The following is a 20,841-nucleotide window of genomic DNA, read 5'->3' on the forward strand; positions in this document are numbered from 1 at the left end:
AAAAATTGAAAAAGCACTGAAAATGCAAGGAAAGCATTCCTGAGGGTACTGCCCAGGCAAGAACGGTGGCACAGAGCACAACAGGACAGCACCCTGAAATGAACCGACTCTGCAGTTAACCTTCACCATGAACCATACCAAAGCAATTACTCCATCTAATGCCGAAAGCAATCCCAAAAGGAAGAAATAAAACTTTTCCAATAGAGCATTGACACTGACATTTTATTTCAAATCAGAGACTGCAACAATAAAGGAAATAAATTCCCAAACATTTCCTTGATATCCGCTTAACAGTTTAATTAAAAAAACAAAACAAAACAAAACATATTTTCTATTGCACAGGTTTAAATGGTATCTATGTTATTTTGCATTAAAATAAAAAGAATGAGGGGACAGTACCTTGTTTGAGTTACTGATTTTGCAACAGACAAAAACCAATATTATTTCATTATTCTGTCTGCAACCTAAATTTAAAGTTTAAGATGCTGAAACTTAAATTGCTGTTTTCAAATCCACTTTTAGGAGGATATTTAGTTCATGTTCATCCCTCCTCAACTTCACCATCAAGAATTAATGGAAGTTTTGCCATTCCTCTCAGGAAGATCACAGTGAATTCCTTCATCTGAGGCACACTGCCATCTTGTAACAGGGCTCTCAAGGTTCACACACACTCAGGACAAATATTTCTATTTTATGAGAGGCCAGGAAAGCCACTGGAAAGTCATTCCAGCTTCCTGAACAATAAATACATGTTCATGTTCACCTGTTTTCTAAGAATTTCCCATTCTTGGTGCTTTCACTCAGGTGCCTGAACCCGCATTAGCACCGCTTTCTGATGGTCAAGGGATGTGTTTGCAGGAATTAGACCAAATGTCCCTTCAAGGCCTCACTGCATCCAGAATAATCTTATACTTGTCCTCCTTGGTACTGGACACAGCTGTCAATTCCCACCAGAGTGGCACTGCTTAAATGTGCTGAGTACTTGCCATCCTTGTTTGTTTCAAGGCTTCTCCGAGTTTTATCTTCTTTCGTGTGTCAGCTTTACAACCCGCCTGTCACTCGAGTCATCTACCCGTCAACTCAGAACTTATAAAACAGAATAAATTACAAGAGCACAGCTATAGAGGTCATATTACCTAATCACAGAATCTGTTCTGTTGTACCCTGGGATGGAAGAAGCCTTTTCTCCTGGAGATCCCAAAATTTGAAGTGTTGTATTAATGTCAACTTCAGATGAATGCTTAATGGAATATTCCATTATTTCTGGAGGTATTAGCGGAGTCTCTCCCTGAGTATCATCAGCTAAGAGGTAGCCTTCAGTTTAAAAAAAATTAAAAATGAACACTTAACAATCTACATTTAACAAATTGCTCTATAAATGTTTTCAGTTTTATTTGATTTACATACACCATATAAATTGATGTAAAAGTAAATTATAAATGTTAATATGTTAATTCAAGTTTGATGAGAAGAAATTTTCTGTTTCTAAGATAATTAACCCTCAAAAAGACAGGAAAGGACAAGGGACAGAAGTTTTATTCACCAGTTTTATAATTCATACTGACATGTAGGCTTTTTACTCTGCGACCTTTCAGTAATTTTCAGTACTATATTCTGTAAAGTTAAGAGGAATTCTACTATTATCTTTACCAAAAGTCAATATTTGGGAATGCCTTTCCAAACATTAAGGTTGTGTTTTTTGTTTTTTTTTTCCTCCTGATTATTTAAAGTACAGAAACACTGACAACATGGTTACAGAAGAAGACCCTGAAGAAAAGTCAGACTGCTGGGATTTGAACTCTGGCTCCAAACATTAACACCAGTGTGACCAGGGCTGGTCTCCAAGTCTCAGATTCTTCGCGTCTAAGACAGGGTGATCATTAATAACGACGGTAATAATGATAACAGCAACAAGGACAACCATAATACCTAGTAATAGGACTAATGCAGGGGCTACAATGAATTCCACATAAAACATGTGGTACAGAACAGGCACTGAACACATGCCAGCCAATACTGTAAAGAAAAGCATCCGCAGCTCTGTGACACACAACAGCTGTATCCAGATCTCAAGGTCAACGCTGCGTATGAACTACTGCGATTAACTCGTGGAGCTTCTCTTAAGGCTGAGACTGCTCAGCTGGCACTGACATCTTACAAAGAAACGACCAACCGACCTGTAACTAAAATAAGCCAGTGGATATCTTCATAGAGATCATCCAGCACCTTGCCGTCAACCGAGCCCGACGCAGGTGAAGCGAGGAGATGCTGCTGCCGCCGCTGTAACTGCCCGTGGAGCCGCGTTACTCGTTCCTCTAACAAACTACAAGAAGGAAAACATCAACGGCTTCGTGAAGCTCAGCCAGCAACGACCCGCAACGACTTACTTCCACTTATCAGACAGCGGAAATTAAGATGTTAGCACAAAACACACATACAAACATATTTATTATATACACAGCGTTCTCATGGCGCCATAAGAATTGTGATTTATTGTTTATGACATAGAATTAAAACAGCGCTTTACAAACAATCAAGGTTTATTACAACAGGCATCTGAAAACCGGTTATTCCAAGCTGTTACTGATACGGGTCCCATCATTGCTCATACCATGTTTTCCATAATCTCTCTGCCATCTACGCTGTAGTGCCTGGGCTCCAAATGTACAAGCCAAGGAACGCAATCATGAGTGTGTTTCTGTCCATTTGTTCCGTGTGCTGGGGCACGGGGAGGGGGTGTTTAAAGTCTTTAAACACTTTAAGTGCTCGCCGGGGGATTGTGAATAGACACTATTTGTCCATGGGGTGTCTTTGGACCGTGTGTACCTTGTCAGGAGAGGTATACAGTGCTCTGCAGCAATGCGTCCTAGCATTCCTACACTGGCTAGTTGATCTGAAAACTGGTCTCGATCATCCTCCTGAAGTTCACTTATCTCTTCTTCCTCACGAGAGGCCACTCCGTTGGCAGTCTGTCATCGATGAAAGAAATAAAGACCGAGCTGTAACGTAACCTCAACACCACACGTGAAAAGGAAGGCCGAGCAGATACCAAAAAGGGGGGAAACTCGAAGAGAAGGAGTCGGGCTATGGCCCCCCCACCATCGCACGTAAACACAGCCAGTGCACACCCACCACCCACCTCCCACACCAGAGACTTCAACTTCTGTCACTGAGAAGATCTGACACCTTTAAGATCCACAGTCCTTTGGATATCACCTGACAACTTGCAAGACACAGGTGGGTAACTGAAAACTAAGGAGATGAAGGTAACTACAAGCCACATCCCATAAAACACGAACCTGTTTAGACTTTTGCTCTCCATCTGATGCTCTCAGCAAGTCCTCTGAAGGAGCTCACCTATGTTTCTAGTATTTATTATATGATGAAATAGATTTTTAATTACAATCCGGCTTAAAACTTACCAAATTCCTTGTGCCATCGGGAGCTGCTAGGTGGCACTGAATATAGGAATTGAACACTTGAACTGCGTGTTGGGTGAAAAAGCCTTTATGGAAATGCTTGTCGTCTTGGACCAGCGTCAGCCAGGACTCCAGCAGTCTGTCATACGCTTCCATGTACACCATGTCGTCTTTATCCAGCTAAGAGCAAAGGACATTCACAAGACAGATGGCCAGAGAGTAAGACGGACATCACAGCAAGCATCCCACAGCCATACAGACAGACAGGTTTACAGGTTTTCCTTTAACAAAGGTTCCCAATTATTAATCAATGATCAAGCTAAACTGAGCTCCCCTTAAAATTAACTGATTAATTCAAACATGGCAGTAAATGTGTGTAGGCTTTTTATTAAACTTTCTAAAATCCTTCTAACTTAATCTAAATTCTTAGGCAAACAGGAATTAATGTTTATTTCTGTAAAAGACTAGCCATTCAGTGCTGTGCAGATCATGTGTTTTTCAAAGAAAAATAATGTTAACGTTTTTCTGTAGTCAGGATGAGAACTGTTAGATTAAAGTAAGAATAAACGGTTTTAGAAAAACTGAAGAATGATGAGAACAGACTGGCCTAATTAGCATATTTAAGAACACATGGGGGGCTTCCCTGGTGGCGCAGTCGTTGAGAATCTGCCTGCCAATCCAGGGGACACGGGTTCGAGCCCTGGTCTGGGATGATCCCACATGCCGCGGAGCAACTAGGCCCGTGAGCCGCAACTACTGAGCCTGCGTGTCTGAAGCCTGTGCTCCGCAACAAGAGAGGCCGCGACAGTGAGAGGCCCGCGCACCGCGATGAACTGTGGCCCCCACTTGCCGCAACTAGGGAAAGCCCTCGCACAGAAACGAAGACCCAACACAGCCAAAAATAAAAAAATAAATAAATAAAATAAATTTAAAAAAAAAAAAAAAAAGAACACATGGGGAGAGCTTCATAGATGCTCCTTGACATTTTATTAGAAACCAGGAAGGCAAGGATGGGCCTCAAAGAAGCCGGAGGCGGGCGCCGAGGCAGGAGGACACTCGGGAGAAAACCCAAAGCACGTGTGAGGACCCGTGGGGACGCCTTGCGGACGGCGCGCAGAGGGACTGAAAGGAGCCAGGCTGGACGCGGCCCCCACGCACAGGCGGGGCCCTGAACCAACTTCAGAGTAAAGGACTCCGCCATTCGAGGAGGAGGGGTCACGCGGAGGACGCCAGGCGGCTCTGCTCGTCTTCTCACACGCCAGTAAGAATCTACGTCCGAATTCTGCCATTAGTTAGTAATGTGGTACATAGTTCAATCTTTGCATCGATTTCTTCCTCCACAAATTCACTAGATCACTATTCAGTGAAACTCAGAATACTTAGGTGTCAAGCACTATGTTTGGTGCAAAAACATAAATAACATACCATTCATTGACTTTCAAGCTCAACCCAATGGAAAAAAGTGAGACGCAAACAAAACACTTGCAGAAAATACACTACAGGCCACAAGAGATAACCATACATTCTGGGGTCAGTTTTTAATAATGGCATCTCTCATAAGTAATTTGTTAAAAATAAAGGAGCAGAGCCTTCGAGCTATGTATTCGACCTTAAAAGGTTTTGTTTGGCACAATCCACGGTTTCTGATGTTCTGTTAATAGGTAGCGAACCAGGAACCAGGAACACGAAAGGTCTACAGGTCTGGTCTACAACTTGCTCTCCTGGTTTCCAAAGCAGACAGGCCGCATCCTACAAATACACCAACTCTAGAACCTCCATCAGAGAACGCCACCCCAAACTGTTATTTCAGCAATTTGTCAATGACTCAAAAAAGAAAGTAATGGGAGATCTATTTCTAGTATTCCAGAGTAAGCTAGACCATCAGAATACCACCTCCAGATTAGAATACACAAGCACCTAAAGGAACTGCTTCCAGTGAATGGTGTTTTATGTCTTTTGCTTTTATTAACCCACGGAATACAAAGAAAAACTGTCATATTCTGGATCAAATGAAACTTTAAATTTTTAAAAAATATTTAAAAGTAATTTTGTGGAGACTTCCCTGGTGGCGCAGTGGTTGAGAATAAGCCTGCCAATGCAGGGGACAAGGGTTCGATCCCTGGTCCGGGAAGATCCCACATGCTGCGGAGCAGCTAAGCCCATGCACCGCAACTACTGAGCCCGCGTGCTGCAACTACTGAAGCCCGTGCGCCTAGAGCCGTGCTCCGCAACAAGGGACGCCACCGCAATGAGAAGCCCGCGCACTGCAATGAAGACCCAACACAGCCAAACATAAATAAGTAAATACATTTTTTTAAAAAAAGTAATTTTGTGAAAACTTTACATAAGACTAAAGGGAAAGTGAAACAAACTTCACTAGATAATTTTATTGAGAATTTTAAAATAGCAAACCCAAATTTTATTCCTATTTTTCTGGCCTTGAAAGTGTTTATACTGAAAACAGGCAACATTCTTTGAATGTAACTAACTAGGACATGTTCACGCTGTGAATACTGGACTCTTACTATATTACCTGTGGTGTTTGTGTCCTACAAAGTCCCCGCAAACACTGAATTAGCGAATACTCTGGTCACTGCAGCTTTCACCATGTGCAGGTGGAGAGGTCAATAACCACCTTGTTTATGTGTACAGACACCTTATTTCACGTGCACTGCTGATTCATGGCTAGCAGCCTGTCCAGCAAAGCTCATCTAACACCCACATTTTCTCCCTAAGGCTCACCCACCCTCCCTGCACTTGGGCACAACACCTGGAGGCCATCGGAAACAGCAAAATCATCCCATCAGTCATTGCATTGCAAGAACTTCAATATTTTGTGACAGAATTTTGGAAAATCCCGTTTCACACAAAAATGCGAAAAATGAAGCACTGGAGATGGTGAGAAGGACACCTGTTTATGGTGTGAGGGTGAAAACAAGAAGGCAGAGCTCGTCTTCCCGGCTTGACCCCTGCTGGGAACAAGCAAGCCGGCGGGTCATACTTTTCGTCACTCTTTGCACACACATGTCCACGAATAATCATGAAAAGTTCCATAAGTGCTGATTTTGGGGTTGCAAAGGATTTTTAGCATGGAAGTGAATTTGTAAATATGGAATCCACAAATGATGAGGACCAACTGTACTTGCAAAATCTAACTCTAGGAGGTTCTAACTTACTACTAAAGCTGGTTCTGCTCGCTCATGGACCATCAAAATGCTTTACACTTTTTAAAACCCTGACAGCTCATAATTTTGTTGAAGGACAGCCATATTCCTGGTTCCATAAATGCAGTAACATATTCATTTAGGTTTATAAATACCAATGAAAATGATCAGTTCAACCAATATTTTTCATTACATCATTTATTTCCTTCCAACCCCTTTTGTAAATACTGCGTTCACCATCAATACAATTATAAACCGTATTATGTAAACGCTGTTGCATGAACATTAAAAAAGATACAGAAATACTGTCAATATCCTTTAGTAAACTCTAAACTCACAAAATATTGGGTGAAGGTTTTCCATGGAATAACTGACTGGATGGGAATGCCATACTTTCGTTTTGTCCTTGGAAATACACTGTTTGCTCATAAATTATTGAGTTTGAGAAAACTGATCACCTAAAACTTGGTCTCAGATTTCACTTATACTATCAATTTTACCGACATTATTACAGCTCAGAGTGCTGCTGTCTCTTTACATTCACCTTCTGATTTGTTTTATCACTGAAACATCTTATTCTGACAATTTCCTTTTCTTTGTTACTACGGGCAGAAAATGAAAAATTCTGAATTTCAAATAGTATCCAATGAAATGTTAAAAACAACAATTAACAACAAAACGTGAAAGATGGTTATCTCAAGACGTCTTGAAAGACTGTGCTATATTTTGGAAAATGCAATTAGAAAACTGAAAAATAATGAAGAGTAGCCATTTATTCTATTTGTGGTGATTCATTTCACTACTATACATACCATCCTTGTAGGTGACTCTCTCATTCTTCCATTTTCTTATTCTTTTAGTCTCCTTTTTATTATGGATGGGAGTTGATGAGTAATGGTGAAATACTTCCTAAGATCATGAAATAGCAAAATGCTTCAAGATATGGGAGAAATCAGATCACTAAAAATCCATAATGTGTTTTAGATTTATACTAAGCTAATTACATGGTAATAAATGTTCTTTTCATTCTAAAGTCTCTAAGAAAGAATAAAAGTCATGAAAAACTGACATTTAAAATAGTTAGAACTGTTCAAAAACGAAACTCAAAAACTAGACCCTGGTGGTATACTGAGGGTTAAAGAATGTTGTAAGAAAGAGCCAAATAAAACCTGTTCAAGCATCATCTGTTGTCATGGGATTGAGGATTCCATATCATTCACTATATGAAGCTTTGCAAGAGATTTTTTCTTTTTGCTTACTATTAGGAAGCATTCCTCTGAGAAGCAGGTGTGTTTCCTCTTTTTGCATGAGACCCTCCTAAGGAACTGTATCTTCAGCCCCTTCTAAAAAGTCAAACTTGTATGTACAGATATTACAGCCTGAATATCAAGACTGCTCTTTTTCTCTAGGCTTGACTTTCTACTCTAATTGTCTTTGGCAAGTTCTGAAAGATTACTTCATTCTAAATGTTCTTTTTATAAGCCATCAGAAATTTTGCATGAAACAAAAAATTGTAAAAAAATTAAATAATCTCTATTATAGTTTTAACGACTATGCTTATTACCTTTGTTCTATCTCTCTAGGACACATCCACTCTTTTAAAGGCTGCCCGATTCATGGAAGAGCAGCTGTGAAAGGTAGCCTTACCTAGACCAAGACACCATTTGAGGGGTTAACTGAAAATGGAACTGATTTAAGAATGTCTACTTCACAGGAGAGTCACTCGGTGATTTGTGTATGAGAGTATTTGCTGCAGCATTACTGAAAACAGTACAAATAACTTTACTGAACCACTCACTGAACGAGTCCCCTAATTTTTTACATTAAAAACATAACTTCTAACACCAATTAATGACATAAAATTATCATAATATAAAGGTACTATATAGGTCTACGTGTGAATAAACAGATGCCAATAAAGTGATAAATGATGGACTATTGGAGAATTTTAACTTCACGCACTGTTTGAGTTATTTTCACCAATGAGCATACACCATGTTCACATTAAAACTGTATTCTGAAATAATATTAGGAACAAAATTAACAGAAATAGATATATTCCACTCTAATAAATGCATTACTAGAAAAATGTATCTTTGTATTTGGATCAAGCAAAAAAAAAGAAAAAAGAAAAAAGAAAACCTGAATACTCCCATAACTAACTGTTTAAACTTTTTAGTTTAAATTTTTCCCCCAAAGAAAATACCAGGCTTAGTAAATTTACATGTGAGATCTACTGAACTAGCAAAAAAAACAAAACAAAAACAACCAATCTTATACAAACTGATCCACAGAGAGAGGAAAAGAGAATGAGTTGGATGGTGACCCAGTAAGTGCTGTAACCCTGACACCAAACAAATCCAGCCGTTCACAACGGCCATGGCACATGCTCAAGCTGGGCTGACCCCAGAAATGCAGGGGCAATTTTAAGATTAGAAACGTTATGAAACCAATTTATCACACCAACGGATTAAGTAGGAACACAGTTAATAATATTCAATACTCAATCATGTTGCGATTCTGACAAAGGAGAGCTCAAAAACCTTTAGCAAACGTTACTCCTAATGATGAACCAGAAAAGATTTCTATTACCACTTGTATTCAACACTGCACCGTAAGAAAAAGAAACGTATCATATGATAAGCGTCAGAGATACAAATTGCGACGACTGAAAAGACTAAAAAGCTTCTAAAGACAAGTTGCTAGAATCAATAAGAATTTTGAAAAAGTAGTAAATATCAGATCAACATACAAAAGCCAACTTCACTTCTCTAAGCCAGCAGCAATCTCAAAGATGAGGCTTACGAAAGATACTATTTATAACAGCAACAAATATAAAAGGTACTAAAGAAAATTTTAGACCTAAATTAGTATAAGTACCACATTTATGTATAGAGTTAATACAACAGAGATGTCCATTCTTCACTAAAGAATCCCTATAATCCTATAATCCACAGGAAAATTTCTATGACATAGAAAACAAACTTACGGTTACCAAAGGGGAGAGGGAGGGAGGGAGGGTTAAATTAGGAGTCTGGGATTAGCAGATACAAACTACTATAAATAAAATAGATAAACAACAAGGTCCTATTGTATAGCACAAAGAACTATATTCAATATCTTGTAATAAACCATAAAGGAAAAGAACATATATATATTCAGATATATATCTGAATCACTTTGGTGTACACCAGAAACTAACACAACACTGTAAATCAACTATACTTCAATTAAAAAAAAAAAAAAAAAAAAAGAATCTGACTAAAACCTGGGCAGATCCCCCAAACAGACATTTTTCCAAAAAAGATGTACAGATGGCCAACAGGTACATGAAAGATGCTTAACATTACTAATCATCAGGAAAATGTAAATTAAAACCACAAGGAGATTATCACCTCACACCTGTTAGAATGGCCACAATCAAAAAGATAAGAGATAACAAGCATCAGTGACAATATGGAGAAAAGAGAACCATTGTGCATTGTTGGTGGGACTGAAATTGGTGCAGCCACTGTGGAAAACAGCATGGAGGTTCTTCAAACAATTAAAAACAGAACTGCCATATGATCCAGCAATTCCACTTCGGGGTATTTTCCAAAGGAGACAAAAACACTAACTCCAAAAGATAGACGCACTCCCATGTTCACAGCATCATTATTTACAATAGCCAAGACATGGAAACAACCTAAGTGTCAATGAATGGATGAATGAATAAGGAAATTGTGGTACACGTAACAATGGAATATTATTCAGCCATTTAAAAAAAAGAGGAAATCCCACCATGTTTTGTGACAACATGGATGGACCTTGAGGGCAATATGCTAAGTGAAGGAATCAGACAGAGAGACAAATGCTGTACGGAATCTTAACAGATCAGATTTGGGGTTACCAGAGGTGGGGTATCAGGGGAGGGAAGTTGGAGGAATGTGGTCAAAAGTTACAAACTTCCAGTCATATGATAATTAAGTTCTGGGGATGTAACGCACACATGGTGACTACAGCTAACACTGCTGTGTGGTGTACAGGAAAGCTGTTCAGAGAGAAGATCTTAACAGTTCTCGTCACAAGGAAAAAATTTTATTCTTTTCTTTTCATTGTGTCTATGAGATAATGAATGTTAATTAAACCTATTGTGATAATCATTTCACAATACATATAAACCAAACTATGTATGTGTAAATCAAAATTACGCTGTACACCTTAAACTTATATGGTGATGTATGTGAATCATTTCTTAATAAAACTGGCAGCAAAAAAAGAAAAGGAAACAGAAATATAAATGAATGAATGAATATGTATGTATGCTGCTGAAAAAACCTGTTATCCATATGGGGAAGAAGTGAAATGGGATCCCTACTTGATACCATATTCGAAAGTAAATTCTAAGATGGTGATGTCATGAAAGGAAAACTTTTAAAGCATTTAGAAGAAAACACCAGAAGGGTAGGTGTCTGAAACAGGAAACTAATAAAACAATTATTATAAAAGAAATGTCAGTGTAAGTTCATTTGACAGTGACAACTACACTAAGATGAAGAACATTTGTTCATCAAAAGATACCATCAAGTCTAGGGACTTCCCTGGTGGTCCAGTGGGTAAGACCCCACGCTCCTAATGCAGGGGGCCCAGGTTCAATACCTGCTTGGGGAACTAGTTCCCACATGCATGCCACAACTAAGGAGTCCACATGCCACAACTAAAAGATCCTGCAACTAAGACACAGCGCAGCCAAAATAAATAAATATTTAAAAAGAAAAAAAATACCATTAAGTCTAAATGCAATATGGTATGACATAACTGGATACTCGAACAGAAAAAGAACACAGTTGGAAAAATGGTTAAACCCAAATAAAGCCTACATATTAGCTAATAAAAATGCACCCATGTTGGGACCTCCCTGGTGGCGCAGTGGTTAAGAATCCGCCTGCCAATGCAGGGGACACAGGTTAGAGCCCTGGTCCAGGAAGATCCCACGTGCCACGGAGCAACTAAGCCTGTGTGCCACAACTACTGAGCCTGCACTCTAAAGCCCACGAGCCACAACTACTGAGCATGTGTGCCACAACTACTGAAGCCCGCGTGCCTAGAGCCCATGCTCCACAACAAGAGAAGCCACCGCAAGGAGAAGCCTGTGCACCGCAACATAGAGTAGCCCCTGCTCGCCACAACTAGAGAAAGCCCGCACACAGCAACAAAGACCCAATGCAGCCAAAAGTAAATAGATAAATAAAGAAAGAAAGAAATTTATTTTTAAAAATGCACCAATGTTAATCTCTTAGTTTTAATAAATGTACCATGGCTATACAAGATGGTAATATTAGGGGAAACTAGGTATATGGGAATACCGTACTAGCTTTGCGACTTTTCTGTAAATCTAAAAGTATTCCAAATTAAAAAAAAAAAATAGATACCATAAAGTGAAAAGAGGAGCCACAAAACTAGGACATCTGCAATACAAATAAACCGATAAGAAATTAGTGTGCAGAATATATAAAGAATTTCTTTAAATCAGTAAGGAAAAGACAATCTGATAGGAAAACAAGCAACAGAGTAAATAAACAAGCATTTCATAAGAATAATCATGGGAATTATGTATTGATATCTATGAAAAGATGCTCAATGTTATTAGTACCTGGGAAAGCAAATTAAGATCATATTTCATATTGTGAGTCTGGCAGAAGCTGTGCTGGTGAAGATGTGGGTCAACGGGAATGCAGACACCACCGTGAGCATGGAGTCCAGCCACTTGAGCAAACAATGGGAAACTATCTTTTTATTATTATTACTATTCTTTTATTTTATTTATTTGGCTGCACCGGGTCTTAGTTGCAGCACATGGGACCTTTAGTTGTGGCATGCGGACCCTTAGTTGCGGCATGCGGGATCTAGTTCCCTGAGCAGGGATCGAACCCAGGCCCCCCGCACTGGGAGCGTGGAGTCTTATCACTGGACCACCAGGGAAGTCCCGGGAAACTATCTTTGAAAACTGAACGCTACACAGCCTATGATCCAAAACTTCTATTCCGAGGTTTAGACCTTAGGAAAGTCTCACAAAAGTGTGCTAGGAAACACGTGGAAGCATGTTTACTTTAACACTGTAACGGCGGAAAAGGGAAACCCAAAATTTCCTTTACGGCAGAATGGGAAAACAAGGTGTGGTATAATATTCACACAGCGACACAGCTTATCATATAAAGGATCAGAGAATTTAAGGCGAGGGAATGATAAAATGTAGAACAGCAGCCACCTCTCCTGCGGGGCTGGCAGGGGGGTCCAGCTAGCAACAGGAGTGGATGAGCACTCCAGTTACAGCAACCTCGGCACCAGGAAGGTTCTCGAGTTGGGCTGCAGGCTCTCCCACAGTCCCTTTATTATCTGTTTTATTTTTTCTCTTCATCATATATGATATAATGAAGTCATCGATGCTGGTTCTGAGGACAGAAGAAAAGGCATATAAAATGGCCAGGTAGAGGCGTCGGACGGTAGAGCGCAGGAACAGTGGGTGTGACGGGGGATGGGGGAGGTGCTCGCCTTTCCCGCTCTGCTGGTGAGTGCGGTTGGGCATTCCTTCCTTCCTCACAGTGTCAGGTGGAACCAGGTTGGCACCGCGACATCTGCACGAGTTGCTGTGTGGCAGACAGGGTCTTGGTGCTCCGGCCTGATGTCAGGCCTGAGCGTCTGAGGTGGGAGAGCCGAGTTCAGGACATTGGTCCACCAGGGACCTCCCGGTCCCACATAATATCAATCGGCAAGAGCTCTCCCAGAGATCTCTGTCTCAACCCTAAGACCCAGCTCCACCCAACAGCCAGCAAGCTCCAGTGGCGGACGCCCCATGCCAATCAACTAGCAAGACAGGAACGCAACCCCACCCATTAAGAGAGAGGCTGCCTAAAATCATAATAAGTTCACAGACACCCCAAAACACACCACCGGACGCAGCCCTGCCCACCAGAAAGACAAGATCCAGCCCCACCCACCAGAACACAGGCACCGGTGCCCTCCACCAGGAAGCCTACGCAACCCACTGAACCAACCTCATCCACTGGGGGCAGACACCAAAAACAACAGGAACTACGAACCTGCAGCCTGCGAAAAGGAGACCCCAAACACAGTAAGTTAAACAAAATGAGAAGACAGAGAAATATGCAGCAGATGAAGGAGAAAGGTAAAACCCACCAGACCAAACAAATGAAGAGGAGATAGGCAGCCTACCTGAAAAAGAATTCAGAGTAATGATACCAAAGATGATCCAAAATCTTGGAAATAGAATGGAGAAAATAAAAGAAAGGTTTAACAAAGACCCAGAAGTACTAAAGAGCAAATAAACAATGATGAACAACACAATAAATTAATTAAAAATTCTCTAGAAGGAATGAATAGCAGAATAACTGAGGCAGAAGAATGGATAAGTGACCTGGAAGATACAGTAGTGGAAATAACTACTGCAGAGCAGAATAAAGAAAAAAGAATGAAAAGAATTGAGGACAGTCTCAGAGACCTCTGGGACAACATTAAATGCACCAACAGTCGAATTACAGGGGTCCCAGAAGAAGAAGAGAAAGAGTAAGGATCTGAGAAAATTTCTGAAAAGATTATAGTTGAAAACTTCCCTAACATGAGAAAGGAAACAGTCCATCAAGTCCAGGAGGCGCAAGAGAGTCCCATAAAGGATAAATCCAAGGAGAAACATGCCAAGACACACACTAATCAAACTATCAAAAATTAAATACAAAGAAAAAATATTAAAAGCAGCAAGGGAAAAGCAACCAATAACATACAAGGGAATCCCCATAAGGTTAACGGTTGGTATTTCAGCAGAAAATCTGCAAGCCAGAAGGGAGTGGCAGGACATATTTAAAGTGATGTAAGGGAAAAACCTACAACCAAGATTACTCTACCCAGCAAGGAGCTCATTCAGATTCAACAGAGAAACTGAAACCTTTACAGACAAGCAAAAGTTACGAGAATTCAGTACCACCAAACCACCTTTACAACAAATACTAAAGGAACTTCTCTAGACAGGAAACACAGGAGAAGGAAAAGACCTACAAAAACAAACCCAAAACAATTAAGAAAATGGTAATAGGAACATACATACTGATAATTACCTTAAATGTAAATAGATTAAATGCTCCAACCAAAAGACACAGACTGGCTGAACAGACACAAAAACAAGACCCGTATATATGCTGTCTACAAGACACCCACTTCAGACCTAAATGGATTAAATGCTCCAACCAAAAGACACAGACTGGCTGAACAGACACAAAAACAAGACCCATATATATGCTCTCTACGAGACACCCACTTCAGACCTAGGGACACATACAGACTGAAAGTGAGGGGATGGAAAAAGATATTCCATGCAAACAGAAATCAAAAGAAAGCTGGAGTAGCAATTCTCGTATCGGACAAAACAGACTTTAAAATAAAGACTAATACAAGAGACAAAGAGGGACGCTACATAATGATCAAGGGATCAATCCAGGAAGAAGATATAATAATTGTAAATATTTCGGCATCCAACATAGGAGCACCTCAATACATAAGGCAAATGCTAACAGCCATACAAAGGGAAATCGACAGTAACACAATAATAGTAGGGGACTTTAACACCCCACTTTCACCAATGGACAGATCATCCACAATGAAAATAAATAAGGAAACACAAGCTTTAAATGACACATTAAACAAGATGGACTTAACTGATATTTATAGGACATTCCATCCAAAAACAACAGAATACACTTTCTTCTCAAGTGCTCATGGAACATTCTCTAGGATAGGTCATATCTTGGGTCACAAATCGAGCCTTGGTAAATTTAAGAAAGTTGAAAGCGTATCAAGTATCTTTTCTGACCACAACACTATGAGACTAGATATCAATTACAGAAAAAAAACTGTAAAAAATACAAACGTGGAGGCTAAACAGTACGCTACTAAATAACCAAGAGATCACTGAAAAAAATCAAAGAGAAAATCAAACAATACCAAGAAACAAATGACAATTAAAACACGACGACCCAAAACCTATGGGATGCAGCAAAAGCAGTTCTAAGAGGGAAGTTTATAGCAATACAATCCTACCTCAAGAAACAATAGAGAGAGGGAAGAGAAATGGGAACATATTGTATATGTATAACTGATTCACTTTGTTATAAAGCAGAAGCTAACACACCATTGTAAGGCAATTATACTTCAATAAAGATGTTTTAAAAAAAAAAAAAAAAAAGAAAGAAACAATAGAGAAAGAAGAGCAAAAAAACCCCAAAGTTAGCAGAAGGAAAGAAATCATAACGATCAGATCAGAAATAAATGAAAAAGAAATGAAGGAAACAACCGCAAAGATCAATAAAACTAAAAGCTGGTTCTTTGAGAAGATAAACAAAATTGATAAACCATTAGCCAGACTCATCAAGAAAAAAAGGGAGGAGACTCAAATCAACAGAATTAGAAATGAAAAAGGTGAAGTAACAACTGACACTGCAGAAATACAAAGGAACATGAGAGATTACGACAAGCAACTATATGCCAATAAAATGGACAACCTAGAAGAAATGGACAAATTCTTAGAAAAGCACAACCTTCTGAGGCTGAACCAGGAAGAAACAGAAAATATAAACTGACCAATCACAAGCACTGAAATTCAAACAAAAGCCCAGGACCAGATGGCTTCACAGGCGAATTCTATTAACACCTATCCTTCTCAAACTCTTCCAAAATAGAGCAGAGGGAAGAACACTCCCAAACTCATTCTACGAGTCCACCATCACCCTGATACCAAAACCAGACAAAGATGTCACAAAGAAAGAAAACTACAGGCCAATTATCACTGATGAACATAGGTGCAAAAATCCTCAACAGAATACTAGCAAACAGAATCCAACAGCACATTAAAAGGACCATACACCATGATCAAGTGGGGTTTATCCCAGGAGAGCAAGGATTCTTCAATATACACAAATCAATTAATGTGATACACCATATTAACAAACTGAAGGATAAAAACAATATGATAATCTCAACAGATGCAGAAAATGCTTTTGACAAAATTCAACACCCATTTTTGATAAAAACTCTCCAGAAAGTAGGCATAGAGGGAACCTACCTCAACATAATAAAGGCCATATATGACAAACCCACAGCCAACATCAGTCTCAATGGTGAAAAACTAAAACCACTTCCTCTAAGATCAGGAACAAGACAAGGTTGCCCAGTCTCACCACTATTATTCAACATAGTTTTGGAAGCTTTAGCCATAGCAATCAGAGAAGAAAAAGAAATAAAAGGAACCCAAATCGGAAAAGAAGTAAAACTGTCACTGTTTGCAGATGACATGATACTATACACAGAGAATCCTAAAGAAGCTACCAGAAAACTACTAGAGCTAATCAATGAATTTGGTAAAGTAGCAGGATACAAAATTAATGCACAGAAATCTCTTGCATTCCTATACACTGATGATGAAAAATCTGAAAGAGAAATTAAGGAAACACTCCCATTTACCACTGCAACAAAAAGAGTAAAATACTTAGGAATAAACCTACCTAAGGAGACAAAAGACCTGTATGCAGAAAACTGTAAGACACTGATGAAAGAAATTAAAGGCGACACAAAGAGATGGAGAGATAGATATACCATGTTCTTGGATTGGAAGAATCAACATTGTGAAAATGACTCTACTACCCAAAGCAATCTACAGATTCAATGCAATCCCTATCAAACTACCACTGGCATTTTTCACAGAACTAGAACGAAAAACTTCACAATTTGCATGGAAACACAAAAGACCCCAAACAGCCAAAGCAATCTTGAGAAAGAAAAACAGAGCTGGAGGAATTAGGCTCCCTGACTTCAGACTACACTACAAAGCTACAGTAATCAAGACAGTATGGTACTGGCACAAAAACAGAAATATAGATCAATGGAACAGGATAGAAAGCCCAGAGATAAACCCACGCACATACTGTCACCTTATCTTTGATAAAGGAGGCAAGAATATACAATGGAGAAAAGACAGCCTCTTCAATAAGTGGTGCTGGGAAAACTGGACAGCTACAGGTACAAGAATGAAATTAGAACACTCCCTAACACTGTACACAAAAATAAACTCAAAATGGATTGAAGACCTAAATGTAAGGCCAGGGCTTCCCTGGTGGTGCAGTGGTTAAGAATCCGCCTGTCAATTCAGGGGACATGGGTTCAAGCCCTGGTCCGGGAAGATCCCACATGGAACAGAGCAACTAAGCCCGTGCACCACAACTACTGAGCCTGTGCTCTAGAGCCCGCATGGCACAACTACTGAAGCCCGCGTGCTACGACTACTGAAGCCCGCACGCCGAGAGCCTGTGCTCCGCAACAAGAGAAGCCACCACAGCGAGAAGCCCATGCACCGCAACGAAGAGCAGCCCCCGCTCGCCGCAACTAGAGAAAGCCCGCGCACAGCAATAAAGACCCAGCTCAGCCAATCAATCAATCAATCAATCAATCAATCAATCAATCAATTTACTTAAAAAAAAAAATAAATGTTAGGCCAGACACTATAAAACTCTTAGAGGAAAACATAGGCAGAACGCTCTATGACATAAATCACAGCAAGATCATTTTTGACCCACTACCTAGAGAAATGGAAATAAAAACAAAAATAAACAAATGGGACCTAATGAAACTTAAAAGCTTTTGCACAGCAAAGGAAACCATAAACAAGATGAAGGGACAAAATATTCATAAATGAAGCAACTGACAAAGGATTAATCTCCAAAACATACAAGCAGCTCATGCAGCTCAATATCAAAAAAACAAACAACCCAATCCAAAAATGGGCAGAAGACCTAAATAGACATTTCTCCAAAGAAGATATACATATTCCCAGCAAACACATGAAAGGATGCTCAACATCACTAATCATTAGAGAAATGCAAATCAAAACTACAATGAGGTATCACCTCACACCAGTCAGAATGGCCACCATCAAAAAATCTACAAACAATAAATGCTGGAGAGGGCGTGGAGAGGCAGGAACCCTATTGCACTGTTGGTGGGAATGTAAATTGATACAGCCACTATGGAGAACAGTATGGAGGTTCCTTAAAAAACTACAAATAGAACTACCATAAGACCCAGCAATCCCTCTACTGGGCATATACCCTGAGAAAACCATAATTCAGAAAGAGACATGTATCACAACATTCATTGCAGCAGTATTTACAATAGCCACGATATGGAAGCAACCTAAGTGTCCATCGACCGATGAATGGATAAAGAAGATGTGGCACAGACATACAATGGAATATTACTCAGCCATAAAAAGAAACGAAATTGAGTTATTTGTAGTGAGGTGGATGGACCCAGAGTCTGTCATACAGAGTGAAGTAAGTCAGAAAGAGGAAAACAAATACCGTATGCTAATGCATATATATATGGAGTCTTAAAAAAAAAAAATGGTTCTGATGAACCTAGGGGCAGGACAGGAATAAAGACGCAGACGTAGAGGTTGGACTTGAGGACACGGGGAGGGGGAAGGGTAAGCTGGGACGAAGTGAGAGAGTGCCATGGACATATATACACTACCACATATAAAATAGATAGCTAGTGGGAAGCAGCCGCATAGCACAGGGAGATCAGCTCGGTGCTTTGTGACCCCCTAGAGGGGTGGGATAGGGAGGGTGGGAGGGAGACGAAAGACGGAGGAGATATGGGGATGTATGTATATGTATAGCTGATTCACTTTGTTATAAAGCAGAAGTTAACACACCATTGTGAAGCAATTATACTCCAATAAAGATGTTAAAAAAAATTTTAAACAAAAGGCCAGGTAAGTGCCCATCTGGTCGCAGCAGCAGCTGGTGTGTGCCTGCAGCAGAAATCACTAATGCCAGCTAAGTACTGGAGCAGGAGATGAATAAGACTGTTTCTGCATACTTAAAGCATGTGCTTTGCAGAAATCATTTGTTAAGTCTTAACAGTTTACGTTGCCAAAATAAACAGACTGGTAACATATCTTAAGAGGAACAGCATCCTCTGACCCCACCGCTCAGAAGGAAGCAGCAGGGCATTTCTAAGAACTCTCTCTGTTGTTCCTTAGCACATATACAATGCATGCTTATCATGGTTTAATCATTCAGATACAGGAAAGTACAAATAAAATGGAAAAGCCTTATAAGCCTTTTACTATTGGAAGAGCATTCCATAATTCCTCCCATAGAGCCCTGATATTAGACAAAACAGAAGATCACAGTGGACCATCAGAGCCCCTACTCACTGGATGGTGATTTAATATAAGAACTGCAAACTTGTACAGGGCCTCTGTTCCACTTGGAAACCAATACAAGTAACTCATCAGGCAAAGTGTGAGAAATTTGGCTGATGACAATTGGCAGCTAAATCTTTCAGTCTAATCACAGAGAACTGAAACCCAGCTGAGTGGTTTTTCCTAATATCTTGGCCCTGCTCCACAGCCCCTCTGGCCAAGACCCAGCCGCCAAGCCGGAGCACGTGCCCCAAGATGACGAGGGCCCAAGCCAGACACTCTGCTCGTGCCTGGGGTGTCTCGGGCCTGCTGCCAGGAGGGCTTTGGAGAGGGGCGCAGAGCTTATTAGGAGGCTACTTGACTCCACTTTCCTCCATTTGGGAACAGAGGGTGGAGAAGGTAAGCAACATGCTATCAGCACTGGCACGTCAACGCCCATAATTAACCTGCGAGTGTACTGGGGATGAACCTGCAGCTCTTCAGCCGCAGAAAGAAATCTGCTTTTGTGTCTGGTGACTATTTGGACATATAGAAGCAGCAGTTCATTTTGTCTCTGGACATGCTGGCAAATGAAGCTTGGGAAAGACAACTTTCAGTAGGTGGATCTGCTCCGCCTTTTAACAATGATGTGAACTTCAGGTTAAAATCTAACATTACTGTACGATTCCAACTATACGACATTTTGGAAAAGGCCAAACTATGCAGACAATAAAAGGATCCGTGGTTGCCAGGGGCTGGGTGGGGGCGTGAAGAGCAGAGCTCGGGGGATTTTCAGGGCAGTGACACTAGCCTGCATGAGGCTGTAACGGTGGCTACACATCCCTGCACATCTGTCCAAACCCACAGAGTGTACAACACCAAGAGTGAACTCTGATGTGGACCATGGGCTCGGGATGATGACGGCGTCGGTGCAGGTTCATCCGCTGTAACACATGCACTCCCTGGTAGGGATGCTGATGGTGGGGGGCTGGGTGTACTGGGGCAGGGGCGGCAACTCTGTATTTTCACT

The 20,841-nt window shown here is 40.4% G+C and overlaps 1 protein-coding gene across 3 annotated transcripts in view; it reads right to left on the reverse strand.

Annotated features, from left to right (window-relative positions):
• Positions 1 to 20,841, reverse strand: part of XPO4 (exportin 4) — a 106,367-nt gene that overhangs the window by 21,366 nt on the left and 64,160 nt on the right. For all 3 annotated transcript variants that reach the window (XM_068526571.1, XM_068526569.1, XM_068526570.1), the window contains 4 exons: positions 3,423 to 3,599; positions 2,827 to 2,969; positions 2,178 to 2,323; positions 1,137 to 1,314 (listed from right to left, as the gene is read on the reverse strand). In XM_068526571.1, the coding sequence (XP_068382672.1) occupies positions 1,137 to 1,314; positions 2,178 to 2,323; positions 2,827 to 2,969; positions 3,423 to 3,599 (644 nt within the window). The remainder of the gene's footprint in view (positions 1 to 1,136; positions 1,315 to 2,177; positions 2,324 to 2,826; positions 2,970 to 3,422; positions 3,600 to 20,841) is intronic.

The sequence above is a fragment of the Eschrichtius robustus genome, chromosome 18, assembly GCF_028021215.1.
Source record: "Eschrichtius robustus isolate mEscRob2 chromosome 18, mEscRob2.pri, whole genome shotgun sequence".
Taxonomy (NCBI): Eukaryota; Metazoa; Chordata; class Mammalia; order Artiodactyla; family Eschrichtiidae; genus Eschrichtius; species Eschrichtius robustus.